General features: G+C 53.9%; 1 protein-coding gene across 1 annotated transcript; it reads right to left on the reverse strand.

Annotated features, from left to right (window-relative positions):
- Positions 1-3,941: 3,941 nt before the first annotated feature.
- Positions 3,942-22,403, reverse strand: MYO1A (myosin IA). The gene is given in 28 exon segments (XM_040637154.1): positions 3,942-4,315; positions 4,611-4,738; positions 4,920-5,072; positions 5,190-5,322; positions 5,712-5,818; positions 6,531-6,665; positions 9,829-9,903; positions 10,360-10,428; positions 10,537-10,662; positions 10,665-10,691; positions 11,142-11,235; positions 11,489-11,689; positions 12,050-12,276; positions 12,446-12,646; positions 12,853-12,915; positions 15,372-15,476; positions 15,634-15,699; positions 17,062-17,148; positions 17,227-17,345; positions 17,818-17,965; positions 18,061-18,164; positions 20,181-20,279; positions 20,715-20,778; positions 20,913-20,959; positions 21,159-21,263; positions 21,459-21,553; positions 21,820-21,935; positions 22,064-22,403. Coding segments are annotated over 28 exon segments (3,132 nt in total). The 5' UTR covers positions 22,178-22,403; the 3' UTR covers positions 3,942-4,191.
- Positions 22,404-22,618: the final 215 nt, after the last annotated feature.

The raw sequence follows: 22,618 nt of genomic DNA on the forward strand, positions 1-22,618 counted from the left end.
CAGCAGAGTGAAAGCAGCTTCAGAGCCATTTGTCACTCCTAGCATTTCCTATTTTTCAGGGGAGGAAACTGAGGCTCAAAAAGTTCAGTCCTGGGGTACCTGACTGGCTCAGTTGGGAGAACATGTGACTCTTGATCTTGGGGTCGTGAGTTCGAGCCCCACATTGGGCGTAGAGATTACTTAAAATTAAAAAATTAAAATTAAAAAAAAAGTTTAGTCCTGTGCTCCATGACATACAGCTACTGGAGAAGAGCCACAAATTCAGGGTGGTTTTTTTTTTTTTTTTTTCACTCCAAACCTCCCCTTGGTTTTACTGCAAAGTATGAACTTTGACCTGCAAGGGAGCAGTTAACTCTCCCAGAGGGAGCGGTGGTCCCCTCTCCGAGAGACTGGAGGTTTGGGACCTTGCACTCTTCTCCATCTGAGGCTGTGAAGAGAACTTTGTGTATTTACTACAAAGACTCCCGCTCACCAACGTCTTCTCCAACCACCCTACTTAAAATGACCACCCTTTTACACTCCATATCCCCCTCTGCTTCTTCTCTCCATCATTTATTACATCCCATATGCTCAGTGTTTAACTTACAGCCTGTCTACCCCACCCCCCACCAGAATGTCCCATTACGTTGGTAAGGACTAATATTATATATTTGTTTCCTAGTGGATCCCTAGCTCTATAGTGTTTGGCATATAGTAGGTGCTCAATAAAAACTTATTTATAAAAAAAAAAGAAGCCTGAGGCTTCCTTCTTGCATTGCTGCCCCCAGTGTGGACCCTCCACAGAGCCTCTCAGGTGCTGCTAGGGTCCTGAATTGCTTGTCTCCCTACTCCACGCTCCCAACACCCTGCGCACCTTGGGACTTGGGCCATACTGAGAGAAGTCACTCTGCTTGCACATGGCCCCACGGTCACCCCTGAGTGAGGGCAGCAGCTGGGTCTCAAGGCCCTTTTATTATGTGAGAGGCTAGTGGGGCCTCATTGAAAGCTTCCCATTATCCAGGTAATGACAGCGCTGACCCTGGACCAGCACACGGGGTTAGGATCCTTTGGTGGGATGAGGGGTAGAAGCTGGAGTCCATTTACATGTAAATGGCATGGCAGGTCAGGCCTTGGCGGAGCTCAGGCGCTGATCTCCCACCTCTTCTCCTCCCCCTCCCAGTCTGGAGAATGAGAAGGAAGTCCAGGCTAGGCAGGCTGGAGGGAAGGGGGGCGGCCGCGGAGGAGTGTTAGACTGAGGGCTGAGGACTAAAGCCTCCTGGGTCCCATCTCTGAGGCAGCCTCTCTCCACACCCCCCCCAACCCCTCCATCCCTGCCTCCACGCCCCAGCACCAGGAGGCAGGCCTTCAGCAAAGGTCCGGCATGAATAATGTCCTTTGATGATGCGGCATCTCACAGAGGACGGCAGGAGCCAAGGCTGGGGGGAGCAAGGGCATGGCAGGGAGAACTGATCACCCCTTGATCTCAGGGACTAGCAGAGACTTGAAAGAGCTAATGCTAAACTAAGCCAAGGTGAGGAAGGAGGGAAGCTTTGCAGGGTTGGGGCAGGCAGGGCTTCGTGTTGCCCACACGCCGTGTGCAAATGGCATGTAAAGCGTGCGTTGCCGCTGCAGAGCTCCTCCGTGGTTTTCCCTTTGACATTTTTCATTTGAGCCGCATCTCAGACAGCCGTCACGGGCCTAGAGGAGCGGGGTCCCTAGCAGATCCTCCCTCTGGAGCTCCCCCTCTTGGTTGCTGGGCTGGGCTGGGGATGAGGCCAGGGAAATGTGTGTTCCGCTGAACTGAGAGGAGAGGGCGTTGGCCGCCGGTCCTGGGGGTGGAAGCGGAGGCTGATGAGTGTGTGCTGTGCGTGCAAGACGACCGCATCTGTCCACCGCATGCACAGCTGGGATGCGACATGGCGACTCCCCCAATGTCCTGGAGGGGTGCGGCGGGCTGGGGAGAGAGGGACCGGGCCCTATAGGACCCTAGGTGGAGACAGCAGAAAAGAAAGGGAGGGTGGCAGCTTCTGTCCTGCAGCCAGGCGACAGCTGGCCAACTCCCCTTGATGAGGAACTGGAGGAGCCCCCGGTAGCCCGCAGAGCAGACGGGCTGAGCCGGGAAGACGGTGCTGGAGCTGCTGGGAGCTGAGGCTCTAGAAGGGCTCCACACGAGGGCTGGGGGCTTCCAGGCCGGCTTGTGCCCCTCAGAGAAACAACCCAGACTCCGCGAAGGCTGGACCGGCCGAGCAGGGAGGCAGCTTCTCCCCACACGATGGGGCCAAATGCAGCCGTACAGCGCAGGTGGGGCGACCAGGTGGGGCGACGGAGCCCCTAGAGGCTTCGGGGGAAGAAAACACCCCCTCCTTGGCCCCAGGAGAGAAGGGAGGCAGAGACAGGAAACACGGAGGGAGGCACAGAGAGGAAAGCAGAGGAACCCTCACCCTGCCTCGGACTAGTGTCAGTCCACATGACGGCTGGGGGAGGACAGGAGGGAGATGGGGACTCCCCCCCCAGTCCAGACAGCTGCCAGTGCCTCCAGCCCGGGGAAGGGAAGCAGGATGGCGAGCAGCAGCTGCACATTCTCCTGAAATTGCTTCTGAAAATGACCAGACACTTCACTGGGAAAGTGACGACAATTTGGGCCCTGGGAGCAGGAGATGAGGCGGGAGAGCGGGGGCGGTCAGGCTCTGGTAACCACCCCCCCCCCGCCACGGAAGGCTGCCGGGAGCCTGAGTTCCCCTCTCTGAGGACACAGCCCCCATCCGCCTGGGAAGAGCTGACTCCCTGGGCCCTCTCGCAGCCCGGAGTGGGGTGCGCCAGAACACGGGCTGGTGCTCAGAGAGCCAGATTAATCTGCCGGCAAGAAGAGAAGCTAATCAGGTCTCCCGCTGGCATGATCACCTGGGGTGGTGAGCTGCCTGCCGGTGATGGAAGCTCTGGAAGCTCCAGGTGGAGGGAAACCCCAGCCTCGAGGCACAGAGAGCTCAGTGGTGGAGACAGGGAAGAGGCAAGGAAGGTAGGGATGGCTAAAGGAGGGAGAGACAGCCAGACACAGGAACAAAGGCAGCCATTTGTACGCTCGCACAGAGCACACATCCACATTTTACTGCAAACACAGGAGCTGCTTCTTCCCTGAAGGTAGAGACAGGGGTGGGAGAGCCTGAGACAAGCAGAGTCTATAAGGAAACAGATATTAAGGGAGAGGGGAGACATACAGAATGTTATACAAGATATTACGTATTGATATTAGAGCCCACAGAAAAGGGGACAACGAGATGGTGTGAGACAGTTGAAAATCAAGAAAAAAAATAATGGCGATGACATGAGGAAAATAAACGAAGACAAGGGGGGGCCAGTCATAGGGGTGGGAGAGTCTGGGTCCAGGAGTCTCTCCCCCACCCCCCTCAAGTGCCACCAGCTGCCGGCCCCAGCTGCAGGGCAGTGATTAGCAAGACAACTGTTGGCAGCAGCCTGGCACCTCTGGTGTAGGAAAGGATGGGGATGCTGAGGGGCAGATGTGGGAGAGCCCAGTGATGAGCTTGGGATGGAGGGGGTAATGGAACGCCTGGGTGCAGGGGACCCTGCATTCCCCAGCTCACCTCCACTCACATGAGCCCTCCAACCTTGGGCCTCTTTTCAGGCTAAATCTCCAAAGGATCCTAGTTTCCAACAAGACAGGGATCCTCACTTCTTCCCTCCAGGGACACACTTAATGAATCAGCCCACTGGCCACCTGGGACCTGAGCCCCATCGCTGGCTGCCCCACCCCCACCCCAGTCTCTCCAAACCCTGCCAGAGCTCAGCCGGTCAAGGAGCCCGGAGACAATTTCCCTTCTTTTCCATTCTTATTATCTGCATTTGCTAGCTCCAAGGAGCCCGAGGAGGGGAAAGAGGGCGAGGGCAGTCAAAGTATAAGTCCTGTGAAGATGGGGGAACAGGGACTCACACACATTGAGCAAACATTTGGGAAGTCACTTGTTTTATTGGTGGGCAAAGAGGCTGAGGGTGGGAGGAAGCTAAGTTGTAAGGGAGAAGGGACTGGAAGAGTTTGGGAGAAGAAAGCTCCTCTGCAAGGGTTCTTCAGTCTCTGAGCCCCGTACAGGGATCAGGGGGTTGGACAGGAGGAGATCCTCCCATAAACATGGGTGGGCGGGACTGGCACTGGTCCAGGAGAAGAAGCTGCTGTCTCTGCGTCCGGCCCCCACCTCCTCACTACACAGTCACGTCCAGGCAGCGGCTCCCTGTCTTCTTGCAGCTTAGCTTGCCATTTCTACCACGCTCAGGGCCCTGGGTGACCTTGACAGCCACACTGCTCTCCTTGAACCTCACTGAGAAACTGGAGGGGGATAGACAGAGGGGCAAAGCTAGAAACCCCATCCCCTTACCCCTCCTCCCGTATTTTCATGATGGCTTCCCCTCCCCTTCTTGAAGGAAGCGAATCTCTGCTCCCCTCATGTCAGAAGACTCAGAGCCCCCAGAGAACTTGGGTGGGGAGACTAAGAAGCACCTCTGAGCCTTGCCCTGACAGAGTGTGCTTCCCTTTCTGGTTACACGAATTTTCCCGGTCACAATGACCAACAGCTTGGTCACCTGCCCCCAGGCTGGCTCTCCCCGCCAGCTCATGGCCTTACTCCTCAGTCACGGTGACTGGAAGCTGCTTCTGTGTGGCGTCCAACACAGCCCGGTACATTTTGGTTAGCAGTTCAATCACGTGTTCACTGACCAACAGGAAGTCCCCCTTGGAGCCCACTGATGATATCTTAGGAAGGGGAAAAAAGAGTGAAAGGACAGGATTCATTTTCCCTCCACAGGAATAGCCTGAGAGGCACTGAAGGTCCAGAGTGAGAGGTCTGGTCCCCATCACCTCCAGCCCACCCCCCACCCCGTGACACCCACCACCTTCGGCAGTCTGAGGGCCTGCACCCAGGGAGCTCCGATACCTCGTTCAGATGTAAGCTGAAAAGCCCATCCTTGAAGCTGGTGACTGACACCCCAGCCACACTGTCCAGCCCAATGACAGTTTTGGCCTGGGACTTCTTGGTGTCTGTGAGAATCACATGCTCCTTGGTCAAGAGAAGAATTCGAGACGAAGTCTAGGGACAGAAGAGGAAAGTGTGAGGAAAGGTGAGGCTGAACCCCCACCCTTCCAGCTCCCAGCCCCAAGGCTCCGGAGCAGGCTCTGGGGAGGATTTCAGGATGCGGGCCTTCACCTTGCCATTGCCACGATTGACCTTCTTCACAGTCTCTGCCACCAGAACAGGCCCTTCCGCCCCGCCCTTCAGCTTCTGCAGCTTGGGGTTCCCTTGCAGCCCAATGTAGTCACCACGGAATGGGATGGGGACACTGAGGGCACACAGGAAGTATATGGTGGAGACCAGGTCCTTACCGCTGATCCCCAAGGCCCTGAGCCTCCCCATAGTGAGTTCCCATCTTAGTCCTTCTGTGCCCCTTTCCCCATCCTCCGCCATATCCTCAATCTCAGTGGTTCTCAGAGTGTATCCAGGACCAGCAGCAGTGTCACCTGGGGACTTCTTAGAAAGGCAAATTCTCAGGCCACAGCCCCACACGTGCTGAATCAGAAACTCTGAGAACGGGGTGCAGCAAGCCTGGGTGTTCTCAAGCCTGCCAGGTGGTGCTGATGCACACTCAGGTTTGGGACCACTGTCCTATCCCACCTGGGGGATCCGCTTTTTGCTCTTGATGAAACTGTGCGGGGTCTAAGAGGCCCTCACCTCTGGGGGTAGGAAGCCTTCTTGTCCTTGAACAATTCGCTGGCACAGAGCTTCTCCCTCAGGTTCTCTACCTGCTTCAGGGACAGCCGATCCCGGAATTTCTTGCACTGTGAGGGGGAGGGGCAGGGGCTAGCTCCTGGAGGCAGGAGGCAGGACTGGGGGGCAGGGGGGGGGGGAGAACACTGAGAGATGGAGAAGAGGAGAGACAGGGAATAGAACAGGCTCTAGGCACTTCGGAAAGGGCAGGAGCTGGAGGAGCACTGGGGCCTGCGGGACTGTGGGGGAGAGGGATGGAGACAACGAAATGCCAGGCCGAGGAGGGAGGGCTGTATGCCCGCACACCGCGCAAGGCCTAGTCTAGACAGATGCTCAGTAAGTACTTCCTGAACGGAAGAACACTGTGCTGAGTGAAATAAGCCAGACATAAAAGGACAAATGTACGATTCTACTTAGATGAGGCCCCTAGCACAGTAGAATTGACAGAGAAAGTAGAGTAGACGGTCCAGCGGCTGAGGAGAGGGGAACGGGGAGTTACTGCGTAATGCGTGCGCACAGAGTTTCCGTTTGGGACGAGGAACAAGAGTATGGAGATGGGTGGTGGTGATGTCTCACAGCAACAGGAATGTGCTTAATGCCGCCCAACTGTCTGCTTTAAAAGGGGTTAAAATGGCCCATTTTGTTATGTATGCTTTTTCACAATAAAAAAATGGAAAAAAAAAGTGGAAAAGGGAGGCAGAGGAGGAAAATGAGAGCGACGAGGCAGAAAAGAGCAACAACAGGTGCAGCGCCTCCCTTCCCCCCCCCCGCCCCCCCCCCAACCTTCCAGCGATAGAAGAGCTGCCAGAGCTCCTGGTTGGCTGTGTGGAAGCACTTGTAAGGCGCTGCCGGCCACGTTTTGTCCAGGATGTTGGTAGACGGCAAATTGTCCTTCAGCCCCAGCAGGAACTTCCGTGTCTAGATGGGGAGGGGGCAGGATTAGGAGTGGACTGATGAGAAGAAAGTCCTCCCAAGAGGCAAACTCTCCTCCAGATCCTGCCACTAAGCGAGGAGAGGGAAGGGGGTCCCTTCCCGGACCTCTTTCGGTGTCAAGTGTAGGCTGGAGGCTGGCCAGTAGGAGCATGAATGGGAGGCTGAAGGGAGGGAAGAGCTAGTTCCAAGCAGAGACCTGCTGCCCAGGGTAGTGAGGTGAGAGGAGCCAAGGGGAAAACCAGCCTGGAAGATTCGCTCCTGTAGTTTCCTACTGTCTCGGTTCACAATTGCCTACTGCTGGCCACCACTGCCTGCATGGGCCGTCTCCCCTCCTCTCCGATCAGTCAAGCCCAACACCTCCACCCGGCATTCAAAGAATTCGACTTAGAGCCCAAGCTCAGGCCAGAGCACCCCTGCACCATCCTGACACACCTCTCAGACAGGCCTCCTCACCAGGCCCTCCGCCCAGCCACGCGTTGTTGCTGTGTGCCTTAGCCCACGCTGCTCTCAGCTCGGCTCTGCCCACTTGGGTTCCACCCACCCTTTGAGACGCACCTCCGTCCTAAGCTGACTAACATTAATTAGATGCACTCACCCAACAGCAGTGCACGCTCACGCGTCTCCTGATGTCCTATATAAACTTCTGAAAATGTCCTTTTTAGCTTTGCTTTTATTTTTCCTGTTCTAGGATCCAATCAAGTTTCACCCATGGCATCTGTTTAGTCTCCCCCAATCTAGAACAAGGATTCTCAAGTTTTCATATCCCAGGGAGCACCCAGCACCCTGTTTGTTTGTGGGGTAGAATTATTGAAGATACAGAAAATGGCTTCATCTTGGGGGGCCCGGATGGCTCCGTTGGTTAAGCAGCCAACTCTGGATTTTGGCTCCGGTCATGATCTCAGGGTCTTGAGATCAAGCCCCACATCGGGCTCCATGATCAGCTTGGAGTCTGCTTCAGGATTCTCTCTCTCCCTCTGTCTCTCCCCTGCCCCCCTCTGCCTCGCTCGCTCATACTCTCTTTTTCTAAAATAAATGAATCTTTTTAAAAAAAAGACTTGATTTTGAGCATTTCTAAGTTTGGGGAATTTTTATAAGAACTTTTTACTAAGACATTAGGTTAGAAAAATTAAAATAGAAAAAGGCAGTGCACTCAGTATATTGCTGTAACTGTCCAGGAACTATCCCAGCTCTTCGATTCTTCCACTACAAAGATCTAGCAGGCTTGCTCTAATCACCTTAGACCCTGGTTTAAGTCCCCGGTCCTTGGTCTGCTTTAGTTTGATTTCATTCAATAAACATTCCTAAGCATTTCCTGCAATCCCCCCCCCTCTTCTTTTTTTTTTTTTTAAGACTTTTATTTATGTATTTGTCAGAAAGAGAGAGAAAGCAAGCATAAGCAGGGGGAGTGGCAGGCAGAGGGAGAAGCAGGCTCCCAGCTGAGCAAGGAGGCCAACGAGGGACTTGATCCCAGGACCCCGGGACCATGACTTGAGCCAAAGGCAGACGTCCAACTGACTGAGCCACCTAGGCGTCCTGATCCCCCATGTTCTAATTGATGTGGAACCTCTGAGGGTTTTCTTTTTTTGTTTGTTTTTTCTAGATCTAGAAAGTCTTGCCTTTCCCTTTATAGCCCTCCTGCCCCAGGTCGGCCTCTATGGGGGGAGGGAAACAGTGTGGGGAGACAGTCTTAGGCAGGCGTTAAAACTCTGGAGTCAGTTTGCATCCCAGATCTCCTGTACTTAGCACCTGTGGGACCCCTAGCAAGTTAGTCAGCCTCTCTGGGCCTGCAAAATGCAGGAAAGGAAAGGGTCTACCTCACAGGATTTTTAACAGCATTAGAGTTAATGCATGTAAAGGGCTTAGTGCATAGTAAGTGTTCAAAAATCATTAGTTACAGGCAAGGCAATAGCCAATACAGACTCGTCAGAAACACTGGCGGAACCGAGGCCGAGTGGCCCCGTACGCATGCTTCTGTACGGGCTGTGAGTCACTGAAATATCGGTCTAAGTCCAACCGCTCCTGGGGTGACATCCAGCAGATGCCTGATAATATGCAGGTGAAAGAAAAGGTAGAGGAGGGGCCAGTCAGGAGGTAAGAGTCACATTGGATTCCTGGCCTCAGGGATGCAACAAGAGAGCGTGTCCTCTAGGAAGGAGGTCACTCTGGAACCAGCGTGAGGAGACTCGGGCCGTGGAAGAGGCCTGGGAGGCTGGAGCTTCCCCGGGTGGGAGGAGGAGGGCCCAGCGAAGGCTCAGGGAAGCAATAAGGAGGCCCAAGGATCCCACCTCTCCAACCACGAAGGGGGCGCCAATGAGTGTGTCTCAGGAGCATCGTTAGTAAGAGTCCCAACAACTGTCCAAAATGGAATCAGCGGAGGTCAGTTCTCCTTTACCCCAGGCCTCTGTCCAAGATGTCCTCCCTCCCTCTCTGGCCTTTCGCAAGGTATCGCTGCAAGTGCTACTCTCTCCCTGTCTGCTTTCCCTGGCCACTCCTCAGAAGCACCAAGGCTGTTGGATGGATGTCTCTGGAAATCACCCTCCTCTGTCTGTTTTCCTCTTGCTGGAAACTGCTTATAGTTTGAATGTCCTGGCTTCTTCCTGCCACCTGGACCCGAATCCTCCAGAATGAAGATCTTTCCTGAGATTTAATTTTGGACTTGCTTGTTATGGTCTCAGAAGAGATGGAAGAGAGCTAGGGTTCCTCCACCTTCACCCCAACCCTAAAATGGATCTTGGAAGGTTGAGTTAGTTAGCCCTATGTGTATCCTCAAGGTGCTCTTCCAGAAGGCTCAGCCTCTTCCACTGTTGTTTACCACCCAGCCCATCCCCCCCCGCCCCGAGCCTATTCACCACGGGCCAGTCAGTGGGTGTGCTGGGAGCCCTTCCACCCCCAAGGTTGCCTGCAGCATCCGCTGGGGCCAGAATGCCCTCCTATCCGGCCCTTGGGCCCCGGGACGCTGGAGCCCGCTCCCTGCAGGTCGCTGTCCCATTCCCTTTTATCCCCGGACTTCATCAGGCACAAGTGGATGGAAAAAGCCCTTTGGGGGAAAGCCTTGAGTCACGTCTTCTCAAACCCCTCATCTTCCTTTTCCAAACCTGTCCCTCCCTCCTCAAGCCCCCACCTTTCACCCTCCACCCCCACCACTTACTATGCTCTTGTAGATGAAATTTGCCAAGGTGAGCGCAGCCCCTGACCGGAAGTACTTTCGATAATCCTTGCGGGCCTGGCAGGGACATACGAGAAAGGAGCCAACATAAAGATAGACAGTTAGACATAGAAGACCGAAGCCAGATCTAGAAGGGGTTCTATTCCTCACCCACACCGAGAACACAGTAAGATAAAGTGCTGAGACCGTGCGAGAGGGCGAGAGTAAAGGCAGACAAGTCGGCAAAGAGCAGGGCCCTCCAAGCAGCAGGCAGAACTCTGTTGCCAAGTCAGAGACACACCCGGGGCACAGACACACATCCCCCCGGCGTGCATCCACACTCCCAGACACACACCTGCAGACCCAGAAACCCACGCAGACGTGCACGTGCCCTCGCACCCCGGGAGGTCCCGGGGGTGGGCAGGACTCGCTCTCTGCTGCTCTTTCTTCCCAGCAACTGGCACAATCCGGAAGAAACCATGTGGGGCAAGGACCCATGGGTGGGGAGGAAGCCCCTCCGCCCTTCCCCATTACCTTCCACCCTCTGACGAAAGCCTGGATCAGCAAAGACGATGCCTTTATCTTCCCATAACGTTTCTTTTGCTGCAGAAAACAACAGGCCTGTTAGAAAGAACTCCATCTCCCGAACCACCTCCCCCGCTTCCCAGTCTCTTACGAGAGCGAGGGGCTGGGGCTTGGGGGCACTGGTACCATGTTGCCCCGAAACCAGGCGGAGATGAGGATCTGGCTCTTGCGCATCAGCCGGTAGTGGGTGCGGCAGCGCCAGCCCCGGTAGGTCTTCTGTATGAGCGTGGCCAGCTGCTGCAGTCTCAGGCGNGCCGCCGCCGCTCCTCCAGGTGGAACAGCTGCGGAGAGCGCGGGCCGGGTGGAAAGGCGGGCCTGGGGGGACCCAGGAGCCTGGCCTCCCCAGCCAGTGTGGTACACACTCCTTTGTCCCCTTAGCGCGTTCACTCACTCCACGGGCACCTACTGAACTCCAACTCTGCCATGGGCCGGCGCCAGGTTTGGACGTTCAGACACGAGGGGCACATCCCCCGGACCCTCAGGAGTCCCGCTCCAGCTAGAGGCACTCAGCGTGCGCCGTGCAGCCCCCTAACTGCCAGGGTGCAGGGCAGGGCAGGGGCCCAAGGATTGATTCCGGTCCCAGCGATAAAGTCCCTGCCGTGAGCAGACTTCCTCACCCACCATCCATCCCCAGTTACGGATGCTCCCCTCCACCCCAGCCTTTCACTCATAGCCTCTCCAACCCGGCTACTGCCCAGCCCCGCCAAACACAAGTGCCCCCTCCAACTCACAGTCTTGGGGCTTCTGATGAAGATCTTCGTCTTCCCGAAGGCCAGCTCCTCTGAGGACAAGCTCAGCTCCCCCACGACCTTCTCAACCCCCTCCCTACAGGAAGAGATGGGGAAAGCTGCCCAGGGGCATCCCAGAGAAGGGTCTTCTTTCACCTTTCCCTAACTCCTTTTACCCAGGGAGAAGAGTTCAGGGCTTGAATGGACTTCAGAGCCCTTGAAAAGTGATCATTCATTTCCCCAAGTATCCATTCAGGGAGCTTTGGTGATTTACAGGACACTGCTCTCTCCCCGGCCCAGATGGTCCCTGCACTGCCCTTCCCTGCTCCCGTCTCCCGCAGGAATCTTACCGGTCTCCGCCATTCCAGCGAGGCCATGTGCTCCGGCTCAGCAATCGGTACCTTTCCAGGAAGGGCCTGTACCCCTGGCGGTAGGCGTAGCCCGCCCGTCGCACTCGCACATTCTCTAGCAGCCCTAGGTACCGAGTCTGGATGGCCACCAGCTCCGACGAGAACTGACCTCGCTGCTGATGCTCATTAGGCTTTATACACCTGGGCGGGGGGTGCAAGGCATGGGCCTCAGGAGCTTCACCTTTGCAAGTATGACCTATCCTGGTCTCCGTAACCCTATTCTGCACACATTCCCCTTAGTAGAAACATTTCAGAGGAAGTGAACACACTGGCCTTCCCAGCTTCACTCACTGATGCATGGTCCCTACCAAAGTCTGATGCTCTCCCTGCTACAGGACTTTCAGCAACTCATCTGGCTTTGTTTTTTAGGAGGAAAGGGCCTCTGATACCCCTATTCCAGAGACACCCTGCCCCCCCCCCGCAAAGGACAGGGTCTGCAGCGCGCGGACACGGCATGTGTCATCATGTGCACTGTATTTCCCTATGTGCCCAGCGTGTCACCTGATATAGTTGGGGTTTTTGGAATACAGGTTCTTCATGAGTATGGCCACGGAACTCTTGAACTGGGCCCCAGCAGTCGGGGGGCGTTTGAGAGATGCCTGCTTGGGATCTCCCTCAGGGAACAAGGACTGAAGGAGAGGGTGCCGGGCCTTCCACATGACCTGGGACAAGTCCCGGAAGAGTAGGTCATTGTTCTTATCAATGAAGCCGTTCACGTTGTAAGTCACCTGTAGAGGAACGGCTGTTGGTCTGGAGGGCCCATGACCTTGTCCCAGCACTTGGTGCTCCCAGTATCAGCGTGAAGTACTCCCAGATCTCATCTCCCCTCAGTTTCTCCCCCATTGCCTTCCACCCACGCCCAGCCCTAGTCTCTACCCTCCAGCCCTGCCATGTCACCTTGCCCGCATAGTGGCAGATACGGAAGCTGCTGAGGCCCATAGTGTGGTCATACTGGCGCTGGGCATTCTGGGTGACTTTGCTCTCATAGTGAGTGTGCTTGGAGAAGAGATGATTCAGCTTCGCTAGGAAGGTGGTGTCACTGACCACCCCAGGCCGTAGGCACTCCTCGTCCAGCATGGCCAGGATGCCTCGCTGATTCTGGTCAGGGAAACAAGATCAGCCCAACCTCAGCCAGGTCCTCCGATATGTCCACATCCTGACTGATGTCCCTCTGCCCCTCATCCTTTGTCCTCTTTACCATTACCAAGTGGGGCAGGGAGAGGCAGGTGAGAGAGACAGGGCAAGGATATTCAGTCAGTCTGGAAGAGGAAGGAGGTCTCAGAGATGAGAGAAGGATAACTCACATGCTCAATGAGGTTGCAGATAACGCCATTATCAGAGTAGTCCACCTTTGTCCACGGTATGCCCTGGCAAGAGGAGACGTGACAGGTCACAGGAGCAGGTCCAAGACATGTCTCCAAAGACCTTACGGGACTCAGGCTTCCTTTCACCCACTCCACAAAGGACTCAGAAAGCCCTATAGTTAGGAGCGGTGCTTGGTGTGGTTTCTGTTTAGGTCCCCATCCCTCCAAGGTTGATGGAGAATTTGTGGGGTGGGTGGCTAGACATGTGAGAGGACCCAAAGCAGCCATGAGGGAGGGGGAGATGCTATAGAGAGCCCTGTGGGTACTGTGGGGTGGAGAGGGAAGTGTGATATGTTGAGTGAAGCTGGGATAGGGATTACCCCACTGTGGGAGAAGGGAAAGATCCCTGAGTATGTGGAAGAGCAAATGGCCACACTGCTCTCGCAACAACCTATAAAACCAAAGCACGTGAGCCAACTTCATCAAACAACAGACCTAACTTGATACATCTTCAAAGCCCTACCTCAGTGCTTCTCACACTGGCATCACAGTCGTCTGGAGGGCTTGGGGAAACAGACTGCTGGGCCCCACCAGACTGCTGGGTTTCTGATTTAGCGCATCCGGGGCAGAGCCCAGCAATCGGCCTTTCTACCACCTTCCTGGGGGTGCTGGTGTTACTGGTCTAGGACCACAGTTTAAGAACCACTAATCTACCTGATACTTTGGGATTGTAGTTTGTTTTTTTTTTTAAGCGAGAATGGGGGTGCCTGGGTGGCTCAGTCGGTCAAGCTTCTGACTCTTGGTTTCAGCTCAGGTCCTGCTATCAGGGTTGTGAGGTCAAGCCCTGTGTCGGGCTCTGTGCTCAGCTCGGAGTCTGCTGGAGACTCTTTCTCCCTCTCCCTCTGCCCCTCCCCCCTATGTGCATGTGCTCTCTCATTCTCTCTCAAATAAATAGATAAATCATTTTTTAAAGATTTTATAATCTTTATTTAAAAGACTTTATTTATTTATTTGAGAGAGAGAGAGAAAACGAGAGTATGAGTAGGGCAGAGGGAGAGGGAGAAGCAGACTCCCTGCTGAGCAGGGAGCTGGACATGGGGCTCCATCCCAGGACCCTGAGATTATGACCTGAGCCGAAGGCAGACACCCAACCAACCGAGCCACCCCACCCAGGTGCCTTAATTAAAAATAAAAATCAATCAATCAATCAATCTTTTTTTTTTTTAAGGCAATGATGGTACAGAAGACAACCCGAAGACAATTGTTCCCCACTTAAGGGACAGCCGCAGGTGAGATAGCTCCTGATCCCACCCAAGGGCGAGCCCTCCCAGGCTCAGGCCATTTCCAGGTGTGGGGTGTGGCTGGGGAACACACGCCTCTCTCTCTCATCCTCCTCACAGATCTTTAGGGAAGGCAGAGTGGAATTAAGTAAAGCTGCCCTCCCACTTCATCCGCGATACACCTTCCCCACGAGTTAAATGAAGTACGATATCCTTGCAATCCTACGTAGCTGTATACCGATACGGAAACCTGTCCTGTTAACGGATGAAAGCAAGGTGTAGAGCAGAGTGTATTCGCTGCCATTTGAAGAAATCCGTGGGAAGATGTACTTATAGACTTGCTTGATTACACGTAAGAGCCCTCTGAAAAGAGGGCCACTCCAGTCACCTCCAGATGGGAGGAGTGCTAGGAGGCTGGAGACGGGCTGGGAGGGAGCCCTTCTTCATACGCTGTTTTAAGCTTTTTGAATTTTGAAGCATGGGAATGTGTTCTCTATTTGATCGTTAATTTTTTAAAATAAAAACCCACGAAACAACTAAAAAACAAAAGCCTTCCCCACACATTGTGACCACATTGCCTGAAATTCTGCCACACCAGAGTCCTGAGGGCTCACAGGCAGCATCCCTGGGAGGGTTCTGATGAGTGAGACTCCCAGCCATTCACACTTTGGGGTGGATTAGCTCAATCAGATAGCTCTTCTAACACCTAGCCATAGAAAACAAGGGTTCTCGCCAAACAGGGGAAGGAGTGTGGAAATGTTGAGCCATGGGGCATATCTGAGGAGGAAGTCTGGGATCAGGGTGCCACAAGAGGGGACGGTGACATCAGCCAGGGCCCGAGGAGACAAAGCATTCTGAGACATTAGAGAAGAGCACCAAAAGGGATGTGGTAGGGTGATGAGGCCAGGAGAAATGTCCCTTCTCAGTCTGGTTCACAGCGCGCCGCAGGCCGCGCACGGCCGTCACCTCACCCTCGTGAGGTCTCCCCACACACCCCCTTCCATCAGTCTGCCCTTCCTTGTGTGGCCTGGGGTGGGAGCAGGGGGACTGGGCAACAGAGAGCAAAAACCAGGGCTTCTTGGTAATGCTGGACTGTTCACCGGTGCAAGGAAAACTTTTTGTCCTTTGTGTTCCCATCTGGGGACAAGTGAGAGGAAATTGTGATGGAGGGAAAGGACAGATCCAGCACGTGCCCAGAAGCAATTTCCGAGAGTGTACGTGGGGGTAAGCCCGGCGTACCTCTCTCTCATATTCCTCTTGCTCCTCTTTCAGCGTCATCTCGATGAACACCTGCTGCAGCTTCTCGTTGCAATAGTTGATCACAAACTGCTCAAAGCTATTATCCTGAGGGAGGGGACCCGGGGCAGACAGGGAGCAGCTCAGCCCAAGACCTTCCTGCCTCTCAGCCTTACACCTCCCCTCTCTCCACCCCTCCCCCTTTGAGCCTACATGTCCTAACCCTAGGGAAGCAGGGTGCTGCAGTTGGGTGAGGCTCTCTCACCTCTAAAATTTCAAAGCCGTAGATATCCAGGACCCCCATCACCTTCTTCTTCTCCCCAGTGCCCACCTGAAGAGGAGGAAAAGATAAATCTGAGGACGGGCGCCTCTGCACAGCAGGCCAGGCCCTTCTGGGGTGGAGGTGATTGGAGCAGAGGGCAAACGGAACTCGGGTGAGCTTGACCATGCTGGGAAAGAACTGTTGTGATTTTATTCTCCTTCCTCCTCTACATGCTTGTAGAGGACAAGCAGAGGGAGGGAGGGAGAAGGGAGATGTGAACAGATTTCGGGTGGTGCTCCCAGGGTACGAGGTAGGAAGACATTAAGATCCTCTCAGGAGAATAGCCATTTCTTAGAATTGTAGAGCATTTTACAAATCTATGCTCTTACTTCATTAAACCTCACGATAACCCTAGAAGGTGTGATTATTCCCATTTTACAGATGAACAAATCAAATTTCAAAAAGGCTAAGCATTTACCCAAACCTAGATTCAAAGTCTATTTTTCCCTGCTGCCTTTCAGTAAGAGCTTCTGAACTGACGGCATTTTCATGTACAAAAAGTTTTCAACAATAGCTCTATTCTGATCTAATTCATATTCCATAAAATTTACCCTTTAAGTTACCTAAAAAGGTGTATGACCATCACCACTGCCTAATTCCAGAGCATTTTCATCATCTCCAAAAGAAATCTTGTACCCACACCCACTAGCAGTCACTCCTCCTTCCCGTCCCCCCACCCCAAGCCCCTGCTAGCCATTACTCTACTTCCCATCTCCATGGATTTGCCTATTCCGGACATTTCAAATAAATGGAATCATACAAAATGTGGCCTTTTGTGTCTGGCTTCTTCCACTTGAATGTTTTCAAGATTTGTCCATGCTGAGCATGAATCAGTCCTTCGTTCCGTCTTACGGCCGAATAATATCCCATTTTATGGATAGACCACATTCTGTTTATCCATTCATCCACTGACGGACATTTGAGTAATTTCCACTTTTTGGCTACTATGAATAATGCCTCTCTGAACATTTGGGTACAGGTTTTTATGTGGACATCTGCTTTCAGATCTCTCAGATATATATCTGGGAGTGGAATTTCTGGGTTATATGGTAACCATGTACGTAATTTTATCCAATCCTCACTAAGCCCTGTGAAGCAGGTAGGCATTACTGTCCAATTTTCCAAATCAGGAAACTGAGGCTCAGAATCTCTGTGAAACAAAAAGGCCACACAGCTGGTAAGTAGGGGTTCCAGAGAGTCAAACTCAAAACCCAGAGATGTTTCCACAACAACACACTATTGGAAGGGACTGTACCCTACCCTTCATCCTTCCTCCTCTGCTCATCTCAGAACCCAAAGTATGGGGATAGTGACTGGGGCAAGAAAGGTGAAGCGGACAGGGAGTGTTGGGGGAGGAGAGCCATCTCTGACCTTGATACTCTCATTGATTCGATTCACAATCCAGTTGAAAAGGCGGCTGTAGATGTTCTTGGCCAGAGCATCACGAGCATACTGAGCCTGCAGGGCAGGGCCAGCTGGTTAGGATGGCAGCCACAGAAGAGTCCCCAGATCAGCCTCCTCCCATCGGGCCCTTACCTGAACGACATTCAGTGCAGTGACCACATTTTCTTTGGCTGTTTTCATGGTCCTTGAGCACAAAGCTTTCTCTAGTTCCTCTGAATTCAAACCCATCATTTCCCCAATCTCCTGAATACCTGGAGTGAGGAGGAAACACAACATGGCCTGAAAGAGGGCTTTCCTCCCGGGGAGGGCGGGCTGAGAAGTGACACTGCTGGGAGACGGGTGTCCCTAGGTCTTGCTGGGGATGTCCTTACAGTCCAGCCAGGACACGGCCCAGGAAGAATCTCTGGGGGGGAGGAGGAGAGAGGGAGCTCTGAACACTTCGAATGCATTACCTGCTTTAATAGGAGAATTTCCTGAAATTCTTTGTAAAGACTCCAGTGAGATTCAGAGAGGTCCCAGAATCTAGGTCTATCACACTTCATAACCTCATTCCAAAATGTCTCACCGGGAATTCTCCCTGAGTGTGTTTGGGGAAGAACTCGGGAATGGGCTGAGTGGGACTGAATCAGAGTGGAGTCAGTTATGTAGGAGATGGTGGGAGAACAGAAATTATAGCAGGAGATTCTGGGAGCTGCTTGGGGGTACCAGCAGGGCGGTGCAGACCTCTCCCATCACGGATGCCACTTGCTGATACCCCATTGGCCTGGAACTCGTCTGCCAGCTCCACGTTCCCCAACTTCAGCACCAGGGCCGTCACCTCCAGCACCTGCTGGATCTCCTCCTCTGAGAACCCAATCACAGCCATTGCACTCTTGAGGAGAGAGAGGAAATCAGAAGCTGAACCGTGATGCCAGTTCAATGCCTCCCTTCTCAAACACAAAGCCTGGGCCCACCCTGGGCACCCACCTGTACAGCCTTGAAGTTGGAGGCATCATCCATGCCGTCAACTCTGGACACTTTCCGGTTTAGGTAGACATAGCATCTTGTCTCCCGCTCGAGCTTCAGGGCCTCTGGGAGGGCCAGTGCGAAGAAAGAGGGTTAATACGCAGGCTCTCAGGAGTCCTCTGGCCTCGACTCTCACAGTCGCTGCCCTAGCTTGGTTTACTCATTAATTCAAAGGAGCCATTTTGTTTTAGGCTCTTCTCCTGCTGCCTTTGTTTGGGGATCATTAATTCATATGATAATAGACTAAATTTTTAAGCAGTATTTAGGGTTTGGGTGTTCTTAATTGTTGGGTTTCTTTCCAACTTGTATGGAAGAAAAGACTCATTCCACTCCTCGTCCCATCCTCAGGGTTCTAAACAATGAAAACAAACGGGCATACTCTCCATCCTGCTCGGTTCTCAGTGGCTCTGAGAGGACAGAGGTGAGGAAAGAAGGGCAAGCACATACTCCCCCCCCTCCCGGAGCCTCAATGCCTCACCCTTGGCTGGGGTTGGCCCATTCATTATTTGTTCACTAAGCACCAACAAAGTGGCAGGTGCAAGGTTCCCCAACCCTGAGCCCTCTTCTGGAAGCTTTTCTCTGATGTTGGGGGCTGAGCCAAAAGGCTCTCTGGCTTTCCCCTATGGTGAATCTCTAGCCCAGCCCATAACACATGGATCGGGTTTTGTCTTTTTCTGTGTCTCGCACAAATGAACAACTTGTGCGTTGGAACTGTTTCTCGTCTTCATAGCCTGTGTGCCTGGCTGGCATACACAAACTTTTTTCTTTTTAATAAATGAATCAAGGGAATGGTCGAAGCTGTTTGCCGGAGATGGGAAGGAGTAGGTTAAGCATGGAGCTTGAGGGATATCAATTATCTGTTATTCACATGATCTGAGAATCAGGGAATGTCCCTCAAACTAGAGTTTAATGGCAGCTTCCCCTGAGACACAAATTTTGAAATAGGAACCTACTAAAGAGGGGTGTCTGGACAAAGAATGAGTCAGAAAGGTCCTGGGATGATGACACCAGGGAGGCCCTGCTCAGACTTAACTTAAATCAATGGGTGACAGAGACAACCAGAACAAGATACTAGTGCCTATGATTCAGACAAACTGAGCACAACCAAGACTATTGAGCCAGGAAGGAATAATGAGAGCTGCAGGGGCTCTTGAACCATGCAGATCCCCAGGAGGGGGAGGAGAGGGCACACATCCAGCAGAGAACAACCAGAAACCAAAAGGACAGGTCCTTGGGGGCCAGATACCCACAGTGCTCACAGCTAGAGGCAAGACTGGGAGGCAAACTCTGGCAAGGCCTGAAGTCCCACCAGACTCGGCAGTGATGTCCACCCAGAGCCACCTCGGGCCCATCCAGCACCCAGGGCTCCCCGGGACAAGGCAGAGTGCTCCCCGACTTCTGCTCCTACAGACACCGGCACAGGCCTGTTGGCACTGATCACACTGTATTCTGCAGTGTTTCTGTTCATGCATCTGCCATCCCTGGAAGACCATAGGCTCTCGAGGACAGGGTCCATGTCATCTTATTCAACTCTGCACTGCTAGAGCCTAGCACAATGTTCCATCATAGTAGGTGTTCAAGGGATGTTTGATGAATGGATACATGGAACCTCCATAAAGCCATCTAAGAAGAGTAAGTCAAGGACAGGGCCTGGGTGAGGCAGGTGTAGGCCCAGAACAATCTCCACTATGGCTCATCAAACGTTCTTGAACACTTAGACTATCCTGTCTGATTTTCTGCTGAGCTATCGATAAAGTCCCTTCAATTCAAGATAGGAAAGAATGATAGATGGAAATAAGGGTTCCATTTTTGAAGCCAGCCCAGGGAATGGGCAACCCAAGCAGGACAGAGGAAAAAGAGCAGGGCAAGAGGCCAGAAGGTTTATTCCTAGCAATACAATCCCAGAAAAAGAAGAGAACACAGAGGTCAGGGATTGTTCCCAACAACGAGTGGATGAGATTTAGCATAGGCAACGCAGGAAGAAGAGGCCCGAGGGCTGCAGGGAAGAGGGCTGCCGGGGCCCAGAGGAGACTGAGTGGAGGTTGGGGATCTTCTGCCCGGTGTCTGGGACAGGCACATACTCAGCAGGTCAGCCTCTGCTCCGGCCAGTAGCTGATAGAAGATGTGGAAGTTCCTTTCTCCTTCAAGCTGCTTCACCACTCGGGATTTCTCCAGCAGATCTGGCAGGGGATTAGAAGAGAACCTCCTGAGGGCCAGGGAGATGCCACAGCTTCCCTCTGAGTCTGCCCTCGTCGCTGCTGTTCCCAGGGCTTGGGCAGTCTCCTGGTGGTAGCCTACTATCCCTTCCTACAGTAGCAGATCAGCAGAAAGGGACACCGTGGGGCAGGGAGGAGAGAGAGTGGTGAGCGGAATGGGGAGACACGTTCGGGGCGCCTGGGTGGCTCAGTCACTTAAGTGGCTGCCTTTGACTCAGGTCATGATCTCAGGGTCCTGGGATCGAGCCCCATGTCATTGGGCTCCCTGCTCAGCAGGGAATCTACTTCTCCCTCTCCCTCTCCCCTCCCCCCGCTTGTACACTCGCCCTCTCTTTCTCAAATAAACAAATAAAATCTTTAAAAAAGCAAAAACGAAAACAAGAATGGGGAGAAACGTACAGTTTGTGATGACGCCACCGAGTGGGGATCCCTTGAAGTCAAACTCAATATCCATGTATTTTCCCTTCAAAGACCAGAGAGAAAGAGAGAGACTTTGCTTCCTCCTCTTCTCACCACCCTGTCCAGCAGGGGTCTGTGCCACATTCCTCCTCAAGCCCCCACACCCTCTCCTCCCAGGCCAGGAAGACTGTCACTCACAAATCGAGAGGAGTTGTTGTTGCGAATGGTCTTGGCATTGCCAAAAGCTGCAGAGATGGGGAGAGGAGAGGTGAGGAGACAGAGGGGAGAAGAGGGGCTCTGGAGAAGGGGAAGGAGGAAGGTCTTCCAGCCATGATGCCAATCTCAGATTTTTCAGGCTGAATGAGAACAGGGTAAGAGGGCTACCGTGTCTCTGGGGCCAGTCGGGTGGGGGTGGGCAGAGAAGGCAGAGACTGGAATCCTCACCCTCCAGCACCGGGTTTGACTGAAGCAGCTGCTCCTTCACAGAGTTCACCTGCTCCCCTTTCCCACAGACAGCTGCCACATACGACATCACCAGCTTGCTAGCCTCTGCGTGAGAGAAACCTTCACATGGATCCCCCCACCTTAACTCCCCTTAGGTCCAGCACCTCACACTGGTCAGAAGCAGAAAAACTGGGCAGGAATTTCTGGGGTAGGGGCAGGACTGGGCCTGGCTGGGGAAGAGGCGAGGGGATAGCTCAGCAGGGACTCCACGCCCCCCTCCCCCCCAGCCAGGCGCCTCACCAGTCTTGCCGGCTCCACTCTCGCCCGTGATGAGGATGCACTGATCTCGGTCCCGGTCCCTCAGTGACTGGTATGCCACGTTTGCTAAAGCATAGCTTGGGGGGGAGGACGCAGGTGATGACTGAGGTGGGGCTAATCGAAGACACCATCTTTCACTCCATCTCCAGCCCCAGGGTCAGCCGCCCTCCTCGCTGGGACTAGACTGAGGCAAGTGATAGGTCTAGAAAGGGGCTTCCTGGGGGCGGGGGGGGGGGAGGAGAAGCTGGAGAGCTTCCTTCAGGAGAAAGGATAGAGGAAATTAGGGTGTCTCGCTGTCAGGAAGCGGGGGCCCTGTCAGCCTTCCCTCGGTGCCTTTACTTACATGTGGGGCTGCAGCTCATAGAAGGTATAGTCCCGATATTTGGCAATGAACTCCGGGCCGTAGATGGGCAGCTGTTGGTAGGGGTTCACTGAGATCAGCACATTCCCGATGTAGGTCTGGAGGCAAAAAAGGTAAAGAGAATGAGCAGGGCTGGGGGTAGGGGAAGCTGGCAGGGGAGGAAGGAGTGGGAGCACAGGCGCTCGCAGGCCACACACCGCAGCCAGGGGCAGCCACAGGCACTCACATAAATCTCCTTGTGTTCATAGCGCTGCTGGAGGTTCTTGAGCAGAGACCCCTGCTCCAGGGGTTCCAGGAGCACAAGGTCCTCCACCCCCACAGAGCCTTCCAGAAGAGTCATGTCCAGAGGGGCTTCTGGTCCTGAGAGTAAGGGGGTCAGTTAGCTGAAGTCTACTCAGCTTTAGGGGCCAGTAACGGTGTGAGGGGAAGAGGGCAGAAGGACGTAAGGGAGCCTTCCTCTCCAACTCCTGGCCCTAGAGATAGTCCTCAACCCAGGGAGGCCTCTGGACTACCCCAAGATCACAGTGGAAGCTGTGGGAACTCTCCCCGAGTAGGGAGAATCCCCTGCTCCCTGGGTTAGGGCTGGAGGGGTGGGGCAGGGATGGGACAGGACCATCTGCTTTGGTGGGGTAAGGAAGCAGCCACGGGGGCGGGGGTGGGGTGGGTGGTGGAGCACAGCTCTGCTTGCCACCGACCAGCCTGGGGAGGAAAGGGTAAGCTCTGGGAGCTCGCTCCCTCCTGCACGGAGGCCCTGGCCAGGGCGCAGAATCCCTGACCCTCT

The sequence above is a fragment of the Ursus maritimus genome, unplaced genomic scaffold (genome assembly GCF_017311325.1).
Source record: "Ursus maritimus isolate PB19 unplaced genomic scaffold, ASM1731132v1 scaffold_21, whole genome shotgun sequence".
Lineage (NCBI taxonomy): Eukaryota > Metazoa > Chordata > Mammalia > Carnivora > Ursidae > Ursus > Ursus maritimus.